Below are 19,715 nucleotides of genomic sequence, written 5' to 3' on the forward strand. Positions count from 1 at the left end.
AAGATTCCAGCCACCCAAGTCACAGTCTGTTCTCTGCTCCCACCGAGTAAACAGTACCAGAGTGCCAAATCTGGGACCAAAAGGCTTCTGAACAGCTTCTACTCCAAAGTAGAAGTGTTATTTAAAGTGACTTTCTGCTTCTCACCCCATACCCACATGTACATAGTACTTGGTACCGGTACTCCTTTCCTATAGCTTCGTTGTTACTATTTTATTTTATCCATTTGCAAATGTTCTTTTTAACTGCATTATTGTAGAGAGTTTTGAAAGACGGGAACAAGGTTGGATAAACAGGGATTTAAAGCTGGCAATTTGGGAAATGTGGTCAATTAAATTCTTGATATTTAAATATAACTATTCACCCGTTTCATAAGCCAAAATATAAGAATGTTATTCCAACAAGAATTTAATCAAACAATGACTAGCTTCAAAATATACTTTTGTATTTTCTTGCATCTGGAGCAGTCTATGAATTTGAGTGGTTACATTTCCCTAGCCCTATCCCTCAGCTGGATACCCTAACAAATGGTGGGGACACCATTTTGTGCTTTTTTAAATCCCAGAATGTAGTTTAAACCCAGACAGGGTGAGACAGAGTTAGACAAGCATGGCTTATGGGGACAGGACGTTGACACTGGGTTGGAACAGAAGGGATTACTCTATGGGGACAGTCACAATGAAGAGGGGTCACTACAGTGGGAACGCACACACAAACAGAACAGACCCACAGTAACACTATCCAGAGACAGAGAGACAGAGACAGAGACAGAGACAGAGAGAGAGACAGAGAGAGAGAGAGAGAGAGAGAGAGAGAGAGAGAGAGAGAGAGAGAGAGAGAGAGCGAGACGAGAACGAGCGAGTGAAAGAGCCAGCTAGCGAAAGAGAGAGCCAGCGAGCGAAAGAGAGAGTGCGAGCGAGCGAAAGACCGCGAGCGAAAGTGCGAGCGAGCGAAAGACAGAGCGAGCGAAAGACAGAGCGAGCGAAAGACAGAGCGAGCGAAAGAAAGAGCGCGAGCGAGCGAAAGACAGAGCGAGCGACCCTGGGTCTCGACTCCACCCTGTGCAACTGGTTTCCTGGACTTTCTGACGGGCCGCCCCTAGGTGTTGAGGGTAGGAAACAACGTCTCAACCCCGCTGACCCTCAACACTGGGGCCCCACAAGGGTGCGTTCTCAGCCCTCTCCTGTAGTCCCTGTTCACCCATGACTGAGCGGCAATGCACGCCTCCAACTCAATCATCAAGTTTGCAGACAACACTACAGTTGTAGGATTGATTACCAACAACTAGGAGGTGAGAGCCCTCGGAGTGGGGTGCCAGGAACATAACCTCACACTCAACGTCACACTCAACAAAACAAAGGCGATGATCGTGGACTCCAGGAAAGAGCAGAGGGAGCACCCCTCTATCCACATCGATGGGACAGTAGTGGAGAAGGTGGAAAGTTAAGTTCCTCGGCGTACACATCACAGACAAACAAATGGTCCACCCACATAGACAGCGGTGAAGAAAGCGAACAGCGCCTCTTCAACCTCAGGAGGCCGAAGAAACTTTTACAGATGCACAATCGAGAGCATCCTGTCGGGCTGTATCACTGCCTGGTACGGCAACTGCTCCGCCCATAACCGCAAGGCTCTCCAGAGGGTAGTGCGGTCTGCACAACAGCCATCACTAACATTGAGTGGCTGCTGCCAACATACTGATTCAAATCTCTAGCCACTTTAATAATTAAAAATAGGATGTAATAAATGTATCACTAGTCACTTTAAACAATGCCACTTTATATAATGTTTACATACCCTACATTGCTCATCTCATATGTATATACTGTACTCTATACCATCTACTGCATCTTGCCTATGCCGTTCGGCTATCCATATATTTATATGTACATATTCTTATTCATTCCTTTACACTTGTGTGTGTGTATAAGGTAGTTGTTGTGAAATTATTAAATTACTTGTTAGATATTACTGTACGGTCGGAACTAGAAGCACAAGCATTTTGCTACACTCGCATTAACATCTGTGTCATGACGTTGGCCTCTTTGGGTATAGCAAGCCCATCCCACTCTCCCTGCCTCCCGCTTGCTTCCTTCAACTAGGTTGCTGTGGTCAGAGAGACATCGTAAATTCCTGAGAAGACCCTACCACATGGCCACACAGTAGAGAGTAGATTTTCATGGAGAACAAAGGAATTCCTTCCACCTCACAGAACTTGAGGTACAAACAAATTTCATGATCCGGAGAAAGTATAAAATATCGGTGAAGAATCCAGCTACTAACTGGTCCGTTTGTCACAACTTGGGGAAGCTCATGGGAGACGGTGTGGCTACATTACCATAACGCTGTTAATACACTGCTCAAAAAAACAAAGGGAACACTAAAATAACACATCCTAGATCTGAATGAAATATTCTTATTAAATACTTTTTTCTTTACACATTTGAATGTGCTGACAACAAAATCACACAAATTATCAATGGAAATCAAATTTATGAACCCGTGGAGGTCTGGATTTGGAGTCACACTCAAAATTAAAGTGGAAAACCACACTACAGGCTGATCAAACTTTGATGTAATGTCCTTAAAACAAGTCAAAATGAGGCTCAGTAGTGTGTGTGGCCTCCAAGTGCCTGTATGGCCTCCCTACAACGCCTGGGCATGCTCCTGATGAGGTGGCGGATGGTCTCCTGAGGGATCTCCTCCCAAACCTGGACTAAAGCATCCGCCAACTCCTGGACAGTCTGTGGTGCAACGTGGCGTTGGTGGATGGAGTGAGACATGATGTCCCAGATGTGCTCAATTGGATTCAGGTCTGGAGAACGGGCGGGCCAGTCCATAGCATCAATGCCTACCAGCATATGGTCTCACAAGGGGTCTGAGGATCTCATCCCGGTACCTAATGGCAGTCAGGCTACCTCTGGTGAAATGCCACCCCACACCATGACTGACCCACCGCCAAACCGGTCATGCTGGAGGATGTTGCAGGCAGCAGAACGTTCTCCACGGCATCTCCAGACTCTGTCACATGTGCTCAGTGTGAACCTGCTTTCATTTGTGAAGAGCACAGGGCGCCAGTGGCGAATTTGCCAATCTTGGTGTTTTCTGGCAAATGCCAAACGTCCTTCACGGTGTTGGGCTGTAAGCACAACCCCCACCTGTGGACGTCGGGCCCTCATACCACCCTCATGGAGTCTGTTTCTGACCGTTTGAGCAGACACATGCACATTTGTGGCCTGCTGGAGGTCATTTTGCAGGGCTCTGGCAGTGCTCCTCCTGCTCCTCCTTGCACAAAGGCGGAGGTAGCGGTCCTGCTGCTGGGTTGTTGCTCTCCTACGGCCTCTCCACGTCTCCTGATGTACTGGCCTGTCTCCTGGTAGCGCCTCCATGCTCTGGACACTACGCTGACAGACACAGCAAACCTTCTTCCCACCGCTCACATTGATGTGCCATCCTGGATGAGCTGCACTACCTGAGCCACTTGTGTGGGTTGTAGACTCCGTCTCATGCTACCACTAGAGTGAAAGCACCGCCAGCATTCAAAAGTGACCAAAACATCAGCCAGGAAGCATAGGAACTGAGAAGTGGTCTGTGGTCACCACTTGCAGAACCACTCCTTTATTGGGGTTGTCTTGCTAATTGCCTATAATTTCCACCTGTTGTCTATTCCATTTGCACAACAGCATGTGAAATTTATTGTCAATCAGTGTTGCTTCCTAAGTGGACAGTTTGATTTCAGAGAAGTGTGATTGACTTGGAGTTACATTGTGTTGTTTAAGTGTTCCCTTTATTTTTTTGAGCAGTGTATAATAGCCTCATATGAGGTTTACATCTAATTGTTGTATAAGATTAATGAGTGAGTATGATACTGTTTGTATAATTGTGTAATATGATTTTTGACTGTTTAATGAAGAAAAATACAATTCCCTTTTGATTTGAACTAAATCAGAGGACCGCCCCTGAGCCCAGTTAGGGTCAGGCCTCCTGGGACGGCCCCTTTTCTGCCATTCTGAATAAAACCCAACTTTGAGAAATTATCAGCAGACCGAGCTTACCTCAATTACGAGATGGCTAAAGGTTGCAGACCATGTTTTTCCCCATTAGGAGGACAAAGGTTGTAGATCATTGCTGGTTAAACTCTTAAGACTATCGATACCGACAGAATAAGAACAAGTCTGATATTGATTACTAGTCTGCAGCTAGGAATTTGGCATCATTGAACGCGAAGAACGACAACCACCGAAACATCCATTCTATAACGAATGTCACTCTGAACAATACCCTCTAACCACAACCGAGAGAGGGAGACTGACAATTCTACAAAATAAATGAACTTTTCACCAGCGATCAAGACGACACACTGAGCGTAAATATATATATTGATTGCAATTGTTCCCGAATGAGTGAGCGTTCATGTGCAAAGGATTAGCATTTCAATTGTTATAATTATCACTTTGTAGTGACTTCTTTGTTGACCCCCACTTCCCCTTTTGTCTAACAAGCCGCCATGCCGGTTTAGCAAACTAGGGCACATTCTCATTACATTTACCTTGTTTGTTTGTTTGTTTATGCATTTCTGTGAATTACTTAGTTAGTAATAAATACATGATTAAGACAATTGATGTATGGATGACTCATAGTGAAGACTGGGTTTGTGCAGATAACTAACAATTTACGACGTTTGGAATGAGACGTTTGGAGTGAGGTAATGTAAATAATTCATTAATTCGAAGACTAATTCGTCAGATAAAATATCTGAAAAGTTATTTTAGGAAATGATAACTTTGTAATCTGAATATTTTTCCTTGGTGCCCCAACTTCCTAGTTAATTAGTTACGTGATTAATCAGTTGATCGAGTAGTAACTAATTACAGATAATCTTTGATAAAAACTATCAGTCTTCAGTTAATGATAGTAAAGACAACATCTGCATGTGACCAATAACATTTGATTTGACAGACAGCAAGACAGAGAGAGACAGAGACACAGAGAGAGAGAGACACAGAGAGAGAGAGACACAGAGAGAGAGAGACACAGAGAGAGAGAGACACAGAGAGAGAGAGACACAGAGAGAGACAGAGAGAGAGAGACAGAGAGAGAGACAGAGAGAGAGAGACAGAGAGACAGAGAGAGCGAGGGTATGAGAGCTTGGTCAGCATAAAGAAGAACACATACCAGGCTTGAATGTGATGAGGCAGGATCTGTTGGTACATGTCCCCTCTGGAAATATCATTATCTGCACACACACACACAGTATATTTCATTTGACATACAAGATTGAGGAGGATTGGTCTTTACGTTAACACAAGCAGGCAGTGTGTGTGTTACCTGAGGCCACTCCCCTCCAGCATGGGCTCTGCGTTTGATCTCCTCAACTGTCTTCCTACGAGAATCCTGGTCCGACCGCGACACGAACACTGGCCTTATGAACTTTATCAAAGCTGGTGGGGCAGGGAGAAAGAGACAAAAGAGGGAGAGCGGAGAGACAAAAGGGGCAGGGGAGACAGACAGAAGGGGGAGGGGACGGAGAGAAGGGGGAGGGGAGAGAGAAAGAAGGGGGAGGAAGAGAGGTGGGGGAAGAGGGAGAGAAGGGGAGGAGTGAGAGACGGATAAGAGAGGGAGGGAAATGGAGAGATGATAGAGAGATTAGTACAGCATTATGACTAATAATAAGAATGTTATGAGATAACCCAGAATATGCTAATCATTAACACCTGGTCTCACCACCTCTACCTCTCTCCCCTCCCCTCCACTCCCCTCCCCTCCTCTCCTCTCCTCTCCATGTCCAGTCTGATAACCTCACTAACTCAGATCAGTCGGTATCTATCAGAAGACTGTGGTTCTCACCGGCCCTGATGGAGACAGAAAGAAATGAGGAAGACTATACTACCAGAGAGAGAGAAAATGAAGGCTACAGTACACACTTCCCTAGACAGTGAGACAGATTAAAAAAGCCTGACAAATGAGGAAGAGGCAGGGAGAGAGCGCGAGAGAAGGGAACGAGGTAGACAATGGTATTTAATGAAGATGATGAGGATGACTACTCACTACCCCAGACGGGGATATTCTTGCTCTCGGTCTTCATGACGATAGAGGCCATGGTCATGGTAATGGGGATGGCGTCGAAGTAGGAAGAGTGAGGGGCCAGGGTGAGGATGGGCGCCTGCGAGGGCGGGGCCGGTTCCCCCTTCACCGTCACCCAATGGAAACCTCCACAGAACCACATGGCACGCATGAGCACCCGCAGGGCTATGTCACAGATCCTATAGGAGAGAGAGCGAGACAGGGTGAGGGTGTGTCTGATTAACTGCTATTTACACAGGTAAGTCAATTAAAGACATGCTCTGGAACTTTGGCAACTTCTATGTATTTTTGTAAACCTCCCACTTTGGGCTGGATGCATCAATGAGCTTCAGCCCCCTCACCATTTGAGTGACAGCACAGCAGAGGTGAACACACAGCAGAGAGAGCAATGACGTGGTTCACATATCTGTACATGTGACGTAGTACAAGTACAAGTCAATTTTCAGGGACCACTTTTGGCTAGTGAGCGTAACTTTCAGAACTACTGGCTAAAAAGTACACACAATTACCGGAGAATCTCTTTAAGAATGCAATTACGGCCTGTATATATATATTCCAACTCCATTACCAGAATTATGACTACCCGTCCCTCCCAGGGGACTATATATATATATATATATATATATATACACACACACACACTCACATTAACATCTGCTAACCATGTGTATGTGACCAATAAAATTTGATTTGGAATTGATATACAATTCTCTCTCTCACACACACACCTCCTCCACCAGGTCTCGGTCTCCACGGCCAGTTCAGATCGTCCCAGAGAGGCAGCGAAGGCAAAGGGCCAGGCCAGCAACATGAGGAACACTGCAAAGAACAACCGTACTGGGAACACTGTCACAGTCATCACACCAATCTGAGAAAGGGGGGAGGCGGGGGGCAAGAGCAGAGAGAGAGAGAGACAAAATCAAATGGTGATGCATTCATTCATTCATAAAAACACAGAGGGAGACAGAGGTACAAATGATCACATTTCATCAGGGAAAGAATCTCTTTCTGTGAAGTTGGATTGACCCATAAAGAACTGCTCTGTTGAAGAAGACCATCCAGCAATGACAGACATACAGCTAGTCATCCCTCCTAGCTTTCTCCTTGTTTACTCTATGCTCCTTATGTAAGCATGATCACAACAGCTCATACAGAAACGCTATAAAAAAATCAAATTAAAATAAACTATCCAATGTGATTTCAGGTTTAAATAAAAATAAGTTAATTTAGTATCAAATTAATTTATGCTTACATCATTAAGGTCAAAGCAGATAACTATTGACCTGTCTCACCCTTAGAAGGAATATGGTTGTATGTCATGCCATCACCCCAAATAACAGGGTCACAATGTTAAGGCCCACTGTCATTTAAGATCCCACCCCCCTCTATTCTTCTACCCATCATCTGGAGACCTCTTATCCCTCTTCTGTCTGTTACAGTAGGGTGTTGTTGTTCTCACAATACTGCACGGTTCTCTATTGCTTTCTCTATAAATATATATTTCCCCTCTCCATCCCCCTCGCTCTGCCTGCCTACATTACAATGTGGTCTTCTTTCATTTCCCAGGGGACTCGTATTCCTTCTCTTCCCTCTCTCTGCCTGCCTACATTACAATGTGATCTTTCATTTCCCAGGGGACTATTCCTTCTCTTCTCCTCCCTCTCTCTGCCTGCCTACATTACAATGTGGTCTTCTTTCATTTCCCAGGGGACTCTAAACCTTCTCCTCCCTCTCTCTGCCTGCCTACATTACAATGTGGTCTTCTTTCATTTCCCAGGGGATTCTATTCCTTCTCTTCTCCCCCCTCTCTCTGCATGAATCCCTCTCTCCATCCATCTGTGTGAGCCCCAGGTGCAGAAAGCATGGCCAGATAAATAAACACTAATAGGGCTGGTTTATGACCCCCCCCCATTCCCCAAAACACCTAACGATCCATCCTGACCACCACCACCACCCCCTTCTGTAAATGGACCCATCCAAACAGTATAATAACAAATATTAGAAGCCATTCTACTGAGGTTATAACTCCATTACCAGAATTATGACTACCCGTCCCTCCTGTAGAATCAGTGTTTCCCTTACAATCATTTGGCAGCGGAGTATCGATCCCACTACTAAAAAAAAAATGATACATTGTAACACTCATCTTAAAAAGTGTGTTACAAGTTGCATATCTTCCTCAGATTCTCATCACATCACCCGGGAAAACTCCAAGGCCACTAGCTAGCCATCTTGTGATCCTGGAAGTCTAGCAAACCCTATAGATGTAATAACTGTTAGCTAAGATACACTAGCAAAATCATTTTGGGGGTTAATATAGAATTGGCTGGTGAAGTCATTGAGATCAGGAGATAAAATTAAAACTGTCCTCGATTTTCAGATGAGTTTAAAAATGAAGGTAATTTCAACCTCTACCTATCTGGACCCTTCATTTCCGCTAATTCCAAAGGATTAGGGCAAGGAGCGAGGGGTTGTGTTCTACAACTGGCACTCTTGTGAGCTGGTCTCCATGTTGGTTGTGAGGGAGGATTCAAGGAGTTAAAAAGGAAAGCTTTGTGTTGTGAAATATTCAGGAGGAGACTCAGTGGACGTGTGTGAGAGAGAGAGAGGAGGCATGCAAGAGAGACTAGATGCAAGCCTTTTGTTTCCTTAAAATGCACTGCACACACTTCCCTCCTCCAGGGTTGGCAAGGGCCATTAGGGAAAGGCTTCTCAACCCCTACACATGCGGACAAATGCACACACGCACTCTTAGGGGTGGGTATCTCCCCCCCTACACACACAAACACACGTAGGGGTGGAGTCCACCCAGCAGGCAAGCATCTTGCTGCCCTCTAAAAAGGGCGTCTGCATGCTTCCCATCCCAAACAGTTTGTGCATATATTATGACATGTGATGTCTTTGTTCGCTTGGTCTTCGACACTTCTTTCGAGGCAAGCCGAAGTTCGGTAGCCGAAGTCTATGCCCCTTCGTTGGTGATTGGTCAACAATGGGGATTCTTCAACGAAGGGACCTCTTGTGTTTGATGTCATTTAATGAGAGACTACTCGTTTTCATGCACATTTTTTCACTTGAGAAACACCCCCAAAGCCAATTCCTACTTTGGCTGCCTTTCCTTCCAGTTCTCTGGTGCCAATGACTGGAAGGAACTGCAAAAATCACTGAAGCTGAAGACTCATATCTCCCTCACTAGCTTAGAGCACCAGCTGTCAGAGCAGCTCACAGATCACTGCACCTGTACATAGCCGATCTGCAAATAGCCCATCCAACTACCTCATCCCCATACTGTATTTATTTATCTTGCTCCTTTGCACCCCAGTATCTCTACTTGCACATTCATCTTCTGCACATCAATCACTCCAGTGTTTAATTTGTATATTGTAATTACTTCGCCACCATGGCCTATTTATTGCCTTACCGCCCTTATCTCACCTTATTTGCACTCACTGTATATAGATTTTCTTCAGATGTATTATTGACTGTATGTTTGTTTATTCCATGTGTAACTCTGTGTTGTTGTATGTGTCAAACTGCTTTGCTTTATTCTTGGCCAGGTCACAGTTGTAAATGATAACTTGTTCTCAACTAGCCTACCTGGTTAAATAAATGTGAAATAAAAATAAACATACCCTAATTAGAAATCATGCATTACAGGTCACAGTCGCACTGAGCTAAAGGGTAGAGCTGCGGCTTTTAAGGAGCAGCTTAGAAGCTTAGAACCTGGCAGCTTAGAAGAAATCCCGCTATACCCTCCGACAAACCATCATAACAGGCAAAGCATCAATACAGGACTAAGATTGCCGGTGTAGTACGATTCACCAACGCTCGTCGGATGTAGCAGGGCCTGCAAACTATTACAGACTACAAAAAGGGAAGCACAGCCGAGAGCCGCCCAGTGACACGTGCCTACAAGTCGAGCTAAACAACTTCTATGCTCGTGTCGAGGCAAGTAACACTGAAACTAGCGTCCCACCTCGACAACTTTTGGTGAAATTGCAGAGCGCCAAATTCAAATTGAATTACTATAAATATTTAACTTTCATGAAATCACAAGTGCAATACATCAAAACAAAGCTTAACTTGTTGTTAATCCAGCCGCCATGTCAGATTTCAAAAAGGCTTTACGGCGAAAGCAAACCATGCGATTATCGGAGGACAGCGCTCAGCACACAAAACATTAGAAACAGTAACCAGTCAAGTAGACTAGTCACAAAAGTCAGAAATAGCAATCAAATGAATCACTTACTTTTGATGATCTTCGTATGGTTGCACTCACAAGACTCCCAGTTACACAATAAATGTTTGTTTTGTTCGATAAAGTCCCTCTTTATATCCAAAAACCTCCAGTTTTTGGCGCGTTTTGTTAAGTAACAATGGCTCAAATGCGGTCATAAGAGGCAGACGAAAATTCCAAAAAGTATCCGTAAAGTTCGTAGAAACATGTCAAACGATGTTTAGAATCAATCCTCAAGTTGTTTTTAGCCTAAATAATCGATAATAATCGTAAATTCAGAGCTTGTTGTCAGATCGTCCATTTGTAAACTGATTCACTCTCGGAGCGCACACTGGACGCACCGGCCAAGGAGTAGAGTTCATTTGAGCGTTCTGACCTTACAGCGGCAGTCAAGCACCCAAGCTAACGTTGGCTAGCTTCTTCCAGACAAATGAGACCACTGACAATAAATGCTCATAAATGCATTATTCTGCTGCACTCAGACGAGAGTGATCTGAAATCGGAGTAGATAGCCAGAGTGAATTTATGAAATCACCCGAATGTCCATTGAGAACGCACAATGACTATACCATTTAGCTAAGCTAAGAATGACGGGAATAATCAGGTCAATAAGCGTTAGGTAGTTAGACAGCATATAGTTAATATACTGGCAAGTTTGATGTATAAGTAGCCAACTAACGTTAGGCAACTAGCTAACATACCGGTATATACTGCTGTAATGATATGCTATGTGGTTCTTAAGGAACAAATTGTCAGCCAACATAGCGTATAAGGTAACTTATTTGAAAAGTCATTACTTTATTACATTGCTCAACATTTTCTTAGTTTTAACTAATTATGACAAATGTTATGAATTTGTAGCAGCTAATGGGGATCCTACAAATACAAAACTAATCCTAATGTCAACACACACACACAAACAGGCACCTCAAAGAATGCAAAGACTATCATTAGGCAAAATGGCAGACAGAGACAAGTCACTACAATACAGACCCCTCAGCTGTTCAATAAGTGAGTGACATCTTTATTTGGTTCATTGTGACGTTAACTCATATGGGGTGTTTTTGTTGTTTTGTAACCTCCTCTTCAAAACAGGACATCTGGGAGAGAGCGAGAGAGGCCCGAGGGAGGAATGTGGTTACACGTGTTGGTGTGACAGACACACACATCACCCAGTCATAAGGATCTGTTGTCAGCGGCGAAGGGAAGTAGCGTTTATGTTCAGGCAGAGAGAGACGGTTCTTAAATGAATCCGTGTGTGTACATAGAACAGAAAACACCCTGACACCGTCACAGTAAACAGCAGGTAGTAGGCTAGTGAGAACAAGACTAGACACCTGCTACAGTTTACAACTAGCAACCTTCACATCTCTGATAGGCCCAAGTAGCCTCCAGCACCTTCCTGTCCAACTAGCCTAACTATGACCTTGATCTGAGTTTAACAATCATTTCGATTTAATCTTTGATAGAAACATGCAACTGGATACACTGTCTTCTAAGAAATACAACAACAAAAAATGTAAAAGGTTAACGTGCTCATGATACAGTTGAATAGAAATGCACATTTCCTGAGGCTTGGCCTAGATCCAGAGACTGAAATAATTAGCACCAGATTCAGAAGCTGAACGCTGTTCCAAAGTCTCAATCGTTTCTGCTCCTTTATGGAGTCATGTTCTGCCCCTTGTCTCTGTGTGCAGTTTGTGTGTGTAAAGCAAGCCTCCTGCTGCAGGAGTAAACTTGTTTGCCGTGTTTATCTTCCACTGCTGGCACAAAATGTTCTGTGCCAAAATAGAGGCCAGTTTCCTGACCTTGTAGAGCAGGGCTCTCCAACCCTGTTCCTGGAGATCAACTGTCCTGTAGGTTCACACTAGTGGTCGACCGATTAATTAGGGCTGATTTCAAGTTATTACAAATCGGTAATCTGCCTTTTTGGATGCCGATTACGGCCAACTGCATTGCAATCCACGAGGATACTGCCTGGCAGGCTGACCACCTGTTATGCGAGTGCAGCGTCAAAAGGACCTTGTGGCTGCAACGAGCCAAGGTAAGTTGCTAGCTAGCATTAAAGTTCTCATAAAAAAACAATCAATCTTCACATAATCACTAGTTAACCTAGTAATATCAACCATGTGTAGTTAACTAGCTTGTCCCACGTTGCATATAATCAACGTGGTGCCTGTTAATTTATCATCGAATCACAGCCTACTTCAACGTCGCCAAATGGGTAATTTCACAAAAGCACGTGAAAAAAGCACAATCGTTTCACAAATGTACCTAACCATAAACATCAATGCCTTTCTTAAAATCAATACACAGAAGTATATATTTTTTAAACCTGCATATTTAGTTAAAAGAAATTCATGTTAGCAGCCAATATTAACTATGGAAATCGTGTCACTTCTCTTGTGTTCAGTGCAAGCAGAGTCAGGGTATATGCAACAGTTTGGGCCGCCTGGCTCCTTGCGAACTGTGTGAAAACCGTAATTAATTTGCCAGAATTGTACATAATTATGACATAACATTGAAGGTTGTGCAATGTAACAGCAATATTTAGACTTAGGGTTGCCACCCATTCGATAAAATACCGAACGGTTCCGTATTTCACTGAAAGAATAAACGTTTTGTTTTCAAAGTGATACTTTCCGGACCATATTAATGATCAAAGGCTCGTATTTCTGCGTTTATTATATTATAATTAAGACTATGATTTGACATTTGATAGAGCAGTCTGACTGAGCGGTAGTAGGCAGCAACAGGCTCGTAAGAATGAATTCAAACAGCACTTGACTGCGTTTTGCCAGCAGCTCTTAGCAATGCTTGAAGCACAGCGCTGTTTATGACTTCAAGCCTATCAACTCATAAGATTTGCCTGGCAATACTAAAGTGCCTATAAGAACATTCAATAGTCAAAGCTATACGATATACAAATGGTATAGAGAGAAATAGTTGACGCGTCATAATTCCTATAATATCTACAACCTAAAAACTACAACCTAAAACTTCTTAACTGGGAATATTGAACCACCAGCTTTTCATATATCTGAGCTAGGAACTTTATTTGACATGGCACTTTAACTTTCTTCTCCAACACTTTGTTTTTGCATTATTTAAACCAAATTTTACATGTATCATTATTTATTTGAGACCAAATAGATTTTATGTATTATATTAAGTTCAAATAAACATTATCATTATTCATTCAAGGATTGTTGTAATTGTGATTATTACAAATATTTATAAAAATGGTCCAATTAAATCAGTATCGGCTTTTTTTGGTCCTCCAATAATCGGAGTCGGCGTTGAAAAATCATAGTCGGTCAACCTCTAGTTCACACTCCAGTATTAATGCTAAATTGGAATTACTTCGCCACTACGGCCTATTTATTGCCTTACCCCCCTAATCTTCATTTGCACACACTGTATATAGACTTTTCTATTGTGTTATTGACTGTACGTTTGTTTATTCCATGTGTAACTCTATGCTGTTGTTTGTGTTGCGCTACTTTGCTTTATCTTGGTCAGGTCGCAGTTGTAAATGAGAACTTGTTCTCAACTGGCCTACCTGGATAAATAAAGGTGAAATAAAATACAAACAAACACTCCAACCTAGCACACCCGATTCCAATAATTAGCTGGTTGATAAGCTGAATCCGATTAGTTACAACTGGGGTTGGAGTGAAAATCTACAGGAGGGTAGCTCTCCAGCAACAGGATTGGAGAGCGTTGCTGTAGTGAACAGTATATGGATGAGTGACTGGGACACACCCTGGTCCTGGGGCTGTGAGAGAGCAGAGAGGCCATGAAGCCAGCAACAGGACTGGAGAGCGTTGCTGTAGTGAACAGTATATGGATGAGTGACTGGGACACACCCTGGTCCTGGGGCTGTGAGAGAACAGAGAGGCCATGAAGCCAGCAACAGGACTGGAGAGCGTTGCTGTAGTGAACAGTATATGGATGAGTGACTGGGACACACCCTGGTCCTGGGGCTGTGAGAGAGCAGAGAGGCCATGAAGCCAGGAACAGGACTGGAGAGCGTTGCTGTAGTGAACAGTATATGGATGAGTGACTGGGACACACCCTGGTCCTGGGGCTGTGAGAGAGCAGAGAGGCCATGAAGCCAGCAACAGGACTGGAGAGCGTTGCTGTAGTGAACAGTATATGGATGAGTGACTGGGACACACCCTGGTCCTGGGGCTGTGAGAGAGCAGAGAGGCCATGAAGCCAGGAACAGGACTGGAGAGCGTTGCTGTAGTGAACAGTATATGGATGAGTGACTGGGACACACCCTGGTCCTGGGGCTGTGAGAGAGCAGAGAGGCCATGAAGCCAGGAACAGGATTGGAGAGTGTTGCTGTAGTGAACAGTATATGGATGAGTGACTGGGACACACCCTGGTCCTGGGGCTGTGAGAGAGCAGAGAGGCCATGAAGCCAGGAACAGGACTGGAGAGCGTTGCTGTAGTGAACAGTATATGGATGAGTGACTGGGACACACCCTGGTCCTGGGGCTGTGAGAGAGCAGAGAGGCCATGAAGCCAGGAACAGGACTGGAGAGCGTTGCTGTAGTGAACAGTATATGGATGAGTGACTGGGACACACCCTGGTCCTGGGGCTGTGAGAGAGCAGAGAGGCCATGAAGCCAGGAACAGGACTGGAGAGCGTTGCTGTAGTGAACAGTATATGGATGAGTGACTGGGACACACCCTGGTCCTGGGGCTGTGAGAGAGCAGAGAGGCCATGAAGCCAGGAACGGGACAAACCACATTTCCTGCACTTCCAGAAAGAACTCTAGCCGAGTATTGGTACACTGTCAAACGTTATTGTACTGGTAGTAAGTTATGTCTGGGAACATCAACATGACAAACCACACGTCACACTCATCAGAATACTAACTAGCTACACACAGACTTGGTGCAAGCAAAATATATCATTTGCTGAATGATGCCGTATGCTACAGCCATTCTGTCCTATGCAGCATGGTCAGATACTGACAACTGCATGTCCAAGCCCCAAGGCTGTGTGTGAAAGGCTAAACAGAGAGTAAGGGGACAGCTGTGTGCATGTGACCATATTGATTTGGTGATTGACTGACCATCACATATTGGCACAGAGTCAATTATTCTTACTAGATACACAGAGAGAGGAAGAGACAGGTAAATTGAGGGAGCATAGAGGGAGCGGTGTCACTGTAATAGTGAAGGTGTAAACTTGGCAGTAGAAAACCTAACCAGTATATTTGACCTCTCAGCTTCCCTATCAAATCTAAAAAAGGTAAGCAGACAGCCTAAGAAAATTAACAAAAACCTAAGAAAGAAATTTAGAAACCGATCCAGCCAAAAACAGAGACCCAGAAAACCTGAGCCTACGCCTTCACTATGGTGAATCACTGAAACAATACAGAAATACATTACGGAAAAAGAAGGAACAGCACATCAGAAATCAGCTCAATGTAATTGAAAAATCCATAGAATCTAACCACTTCTGGGAAAATTGGAAAACTCTAAACTAACAAAGAGTTATCCAAAACAGAGATGTATGGATAAACCACGTCTCCAATCTTTTTGGCTCTATAACAAAGAACAAACAGCAAAAACATATACATGATCAAATACAAATCTTAGAATCAACAAGAACCCATTGGATTCTCCAATTACAGTGAATGAACTGCAAGACAAAATACAAACCCTCCAACCCAAAAAGGCCTGTGGGATTGATGGTATCCTAAATTAAATTACAATAATATACAGACCATAAATTCCAATTGGCTATACTTAAACTCTTTAACATCATCCTTAGCTCTGGCATCTTCCCCAATATTTGGAACCAAGGACTGATCAGCCCAATCCACAAAAGTGGAGACAAATTTGACCACAATAACTACTGGGGGCGATGCGTCAACAGCAACCTTGGAAAAATCCTTTGCATTATCATTAACAGCAGACTCGTACATGTCCTCAGCCAAAACAACGTACTGAGCAAATGTCAAATTGTCTTTTTACTAAAAAATTACAGTAAGACAGACCACGTGTTCACCCTGCACACCTATACTGACAAAAAAACTAAGGCAAAGTTCTCTCATACTTTATTGATTTCAAAAAAGCTAGACTTAATTTGGCATGATGGTCTGCTATACAAATGCATGGGAAAGTGGTGTTGGGGGAAATGCATACAAAATTATAAAATCCATGTACACAAACAAGAAGTGTGTGGTTAAAATGGGCAAAAAACACATTTCTTTCCAAAGGGCCGTGGGGGTGAGACAGGGATACAGCTTAAGCCCCACCCTCTTCAACATGTACATCAAGGAATTGGCGAGGGCACTAGAACAGCATGCAGCACCCGGCCTCACCCTACTAGAATCTGAAGTCAAATGTCTACTGATGATCTGGTGCTTCTGTCTCCAACCAAGGAGGGCCAAAAGCAGCAACTAGATATTCTGCACAGATTCAGTCAGACCTGGGCCCTGACAGTAAATCTCAGTAAGACAAAAATAATGGTGTTCCACTCACCAACCAAGAATTCACAAATAATGCATGCAGAACAGATTTATGCAGATACCCACTAATTATCTACAAATTCTACAACCACCTAAAAAGGAAGCAATTCCCAAACCTTACATAACTAACCAATCACCTACAAAGAAATGAACCTGGAGAAGAGACCCCTAAGCATGCTGGTCCTGGGGCTCTGTTCACAAATACAACCAGATCCGACAGAGCCCCAGGACAGCAACACAATTAGACCCAACCAAATCATGAGAAAACAAAAAAGATAATTACTTGACACATTGGAAAGAATTTAAAGAAAAACAGAGCAAACTAGAATGCTATTTGGCCCTAAAGAATGCTATTTGGCCCTAGAGTACACAGTGGCAGAATACCTGACCACTGTTACTGACCCAAAATTGTGGAAATCTTTGACTATGTACAGACTCAGTGAGCATTGCCTTGCTATTGAGAAAGGCCGCTGAATGAAGACATGGCTCTCAAGAAGACAGGCTATGTGCATGTGCACACTGCCCACAAAATGAGGTGGAAACTGAGCTGTACTTCCTAACCTCCTGTCAAATGTATGATCAGAGAAACATATTTGCCTCAGATTAAAAACAGACCCACAAAGAATTCCAAAACAAATCCCATTTTGATAAACTCCCATATCCATCTGAGATATCTACTGCATCCCTCATCCTCCACATACAACACCCATTCTGCCAGTCACATTCTTTTAAAGGTCCCCAAAGCACACACATCGCTGGGTCGCTTCTCTTTTCAGTTCGCTGCAGCTAGTGACTGGAACGAGCTACAACAAACACTCAAACTGGACAGTTTTATCTCAATCTCTTCATTCAAAGACTCAATCAATGGACACTCTTACTGACAGTTGTGGCTGCTTTGTGTGATGTATTGTTGTCTCTACCTTCTTCCCTTTGTGCTGTTGTCTGTGCCCTGTTTTATGCTGCTACCATGTTGTGTTGCTACCATGTTGTCATGTTGTGTTGCTGCTATGCTCTTTATGTAGTCTCTTTATGTAGTGTTGTCGCTCTTGTCGTGATCAAATCAAAGTTTATTTGTCACATGCGCCGAATACAACAGGTGTAGACCTTACAGTGAAATGCTTACTTACAGGCTCTAACAAATAGTGCAAAAAAGGTATTAGGTGAACAATAGGTAGGTAAAGAAATTAAACAACAGTAAAAAGACAGGCTATATACAGTAGCGAGGATATAAAAGTAGCGAGGCTACATACAGACTCCGGTTAGTCAGGCTGATTGAGGTAGTATGTACATGTAGATATGGTTAAAGTGACTATGCATATATGATGAACAAAGAGTAGCAGTAGCGTAAAGAGGGGTTGGTGGGTGGCGGGACACAATGCAGAAGCAGCCCGGTTAGCCAATGTGCAGGAGCACTGGTTGGTCGGCCCAATTGAGGTAGTATGTACATATGTACATGAATGTACAGTTAGTGACTATGCATGTTTTTTGTCCTATATTTTTTATTTATGTATTTTATATTTAAAACCCAGAACCCATCCCCGCAGGAGACCTTTTGGTAGGCAGTCATTGTAAATAAGAATTAGTTCTTAACTGACTTGTCTAGTTAAATAAAAGTTAAATAAATACAAAAACTTTTTTTTTAAATACCAGTGTGCAATTACAGCAGCAAGATTTGTGACCTGTTGCCACAAGAAAAGGGCAACCAGTGAAGAACAAACACCATTGTAAATACAACCTATATTTCTGTTTATTTATTTCCCCTTGTGTACTATTTGCAGATCATTACAACACTGTATATACACATATGACATTTGAAATGTCGTTATTCTTTTGGAACTTTTGTGAGTTAATGTTTACTGTACATGTTTTATTGTTTATTTCACTTTTGTTTATTATCTATTTCACTTGCTTTGGCAATGTAAACATATGTTTGCCATGCCAATAAAGCCCCTTGAACTGAATTGAGGATGGAAGGAAGACAGAGGGAGATGACAGAGTGAGAGAGGTGGGCAAAAGACAACACATGGAACATTTCATGTAAACACAGGGACTCAATTTTCCATTCCTTGGCTCAAACACCTTTTTTGTGTGACCCAGATCTATTCAAAAGCCACAGTTGGCAAGCCTCCATTGAACAGTGAAGGCTGCCCAGTCATTTAGGACAGTTTTACAGTTAACTGCTATTGGACATGGAAATCCACTGCAAACGTTTGAAATGCAAATTACGAGAATCAAGATCACCAATGCAATAGCTACAAAAAAGTTAGCTCTGATGTTATGTAAATTAAAACTCTTCTTGATATAATCAAATCTCCATAAAATACACCATATGTATAGATTTTAGTTTAGTCCCTACATGTAGTTTATGGTCAATATATACCAATTATTCTAGCTACCAGCTTCGACCACAACATGCAGCGGCACGCTTGAAACGCACAGAAAACTTGGTGGGTGCAGAACATCAGGTACCTAACTAGCATGCTAGTTAGCTAATAGCTACTGTAGCAGAGTGCCGTTAACTGACCAACTGGCTGGCAAAATATAACATTAGACCATATTTGAATGTTCATGAAATACGATTTCAACAAAAGTTAAACGGTTGCTTACCCTGATTTTCTCCAAGGGGGTGAATCGTAACTCGTGAACGAAAGGATTTCTGAAAGGGGTTGGCAAATCCGACCTATCTCTAATCTCCAAGGAAGGATGCTGCTCATCTGGCAACTTCATAACTGAAAACAAATAAACTAACACTTATCAGTTCGCAACGGTTTTTCTATTCCACAATAAACAGGCAATGCTTCTTTGAAACCGACTTTCTAGGCTAGCGACACATGTACTGATGGCGCTGATAGGTATGCTCCAGAAACATCAACTCGTTGAGTGGGGCGGGGAAGCGAGGATGGCT

At 43.2% G+C, this 19,715-nt stretch overlaps 1 protein-coding gene across 1 annotated transcript in view; it reads right to left on the reverse strand.

Annotated features, from left to right (window-relative positions):
* The window catches only part of LOC115128586 (lysophosphatidylcholine acyltransferase 1-like), a 32,118-nt gene extending 12,419 nt beyond the window's left edge, over nucleotides 1-19,699 (reverse strand). Inside the window, exons 1-5 of the mRNA XM_029658545.2 lie at nucleotides 19,418-19,699; nucleotides 6,811-6,950; nucleotides 6,047-6,261; nucleotides 5,327-5,439; nucleotides 5,174-5,234 (exon numbers count right to left, since the gene is read on the reverse strand). Of these exons, the coding sequence (XP_029514405.2) occupies nucleotides 5,174-5,234; nucleotides 5,327-5,439; nucleotides 6,047-6,261; nucleotides 6,811-6,950; nucleotides 19,418-19,537 (649 nt within the window). The 5' untranslated portion in view covers nucleotides 19,538-19,699. The remainder of the gene's footprint in view (nucleotides 1-5,173; nucleotides 5,235-5,326; nucleotides 5,440-6,046; nucleotides 6,262-6,810; nucleotides 6,951-19,417) is intronic.
* Between the last annotated feature and the right edge of the window lie 16 nt (nucleotides 19,700-19,715).

The sequence above is a fragment of the Oncorhynchus nerka genome, linkage group LG4, assembly GCF_034236695.1.
Source record: "Oncorhynchus nerka isolate Pitt River linkage group LG4, Oner_Uvic_2.0, whole genome shotgun sequence".
Lineage (NCBI taxonomy): Eukaryota > Metazoa > Chordata > Actinopteri > Salmoniformes > Salmonidae > Oncorhynchus > Oncorhynchus nerka.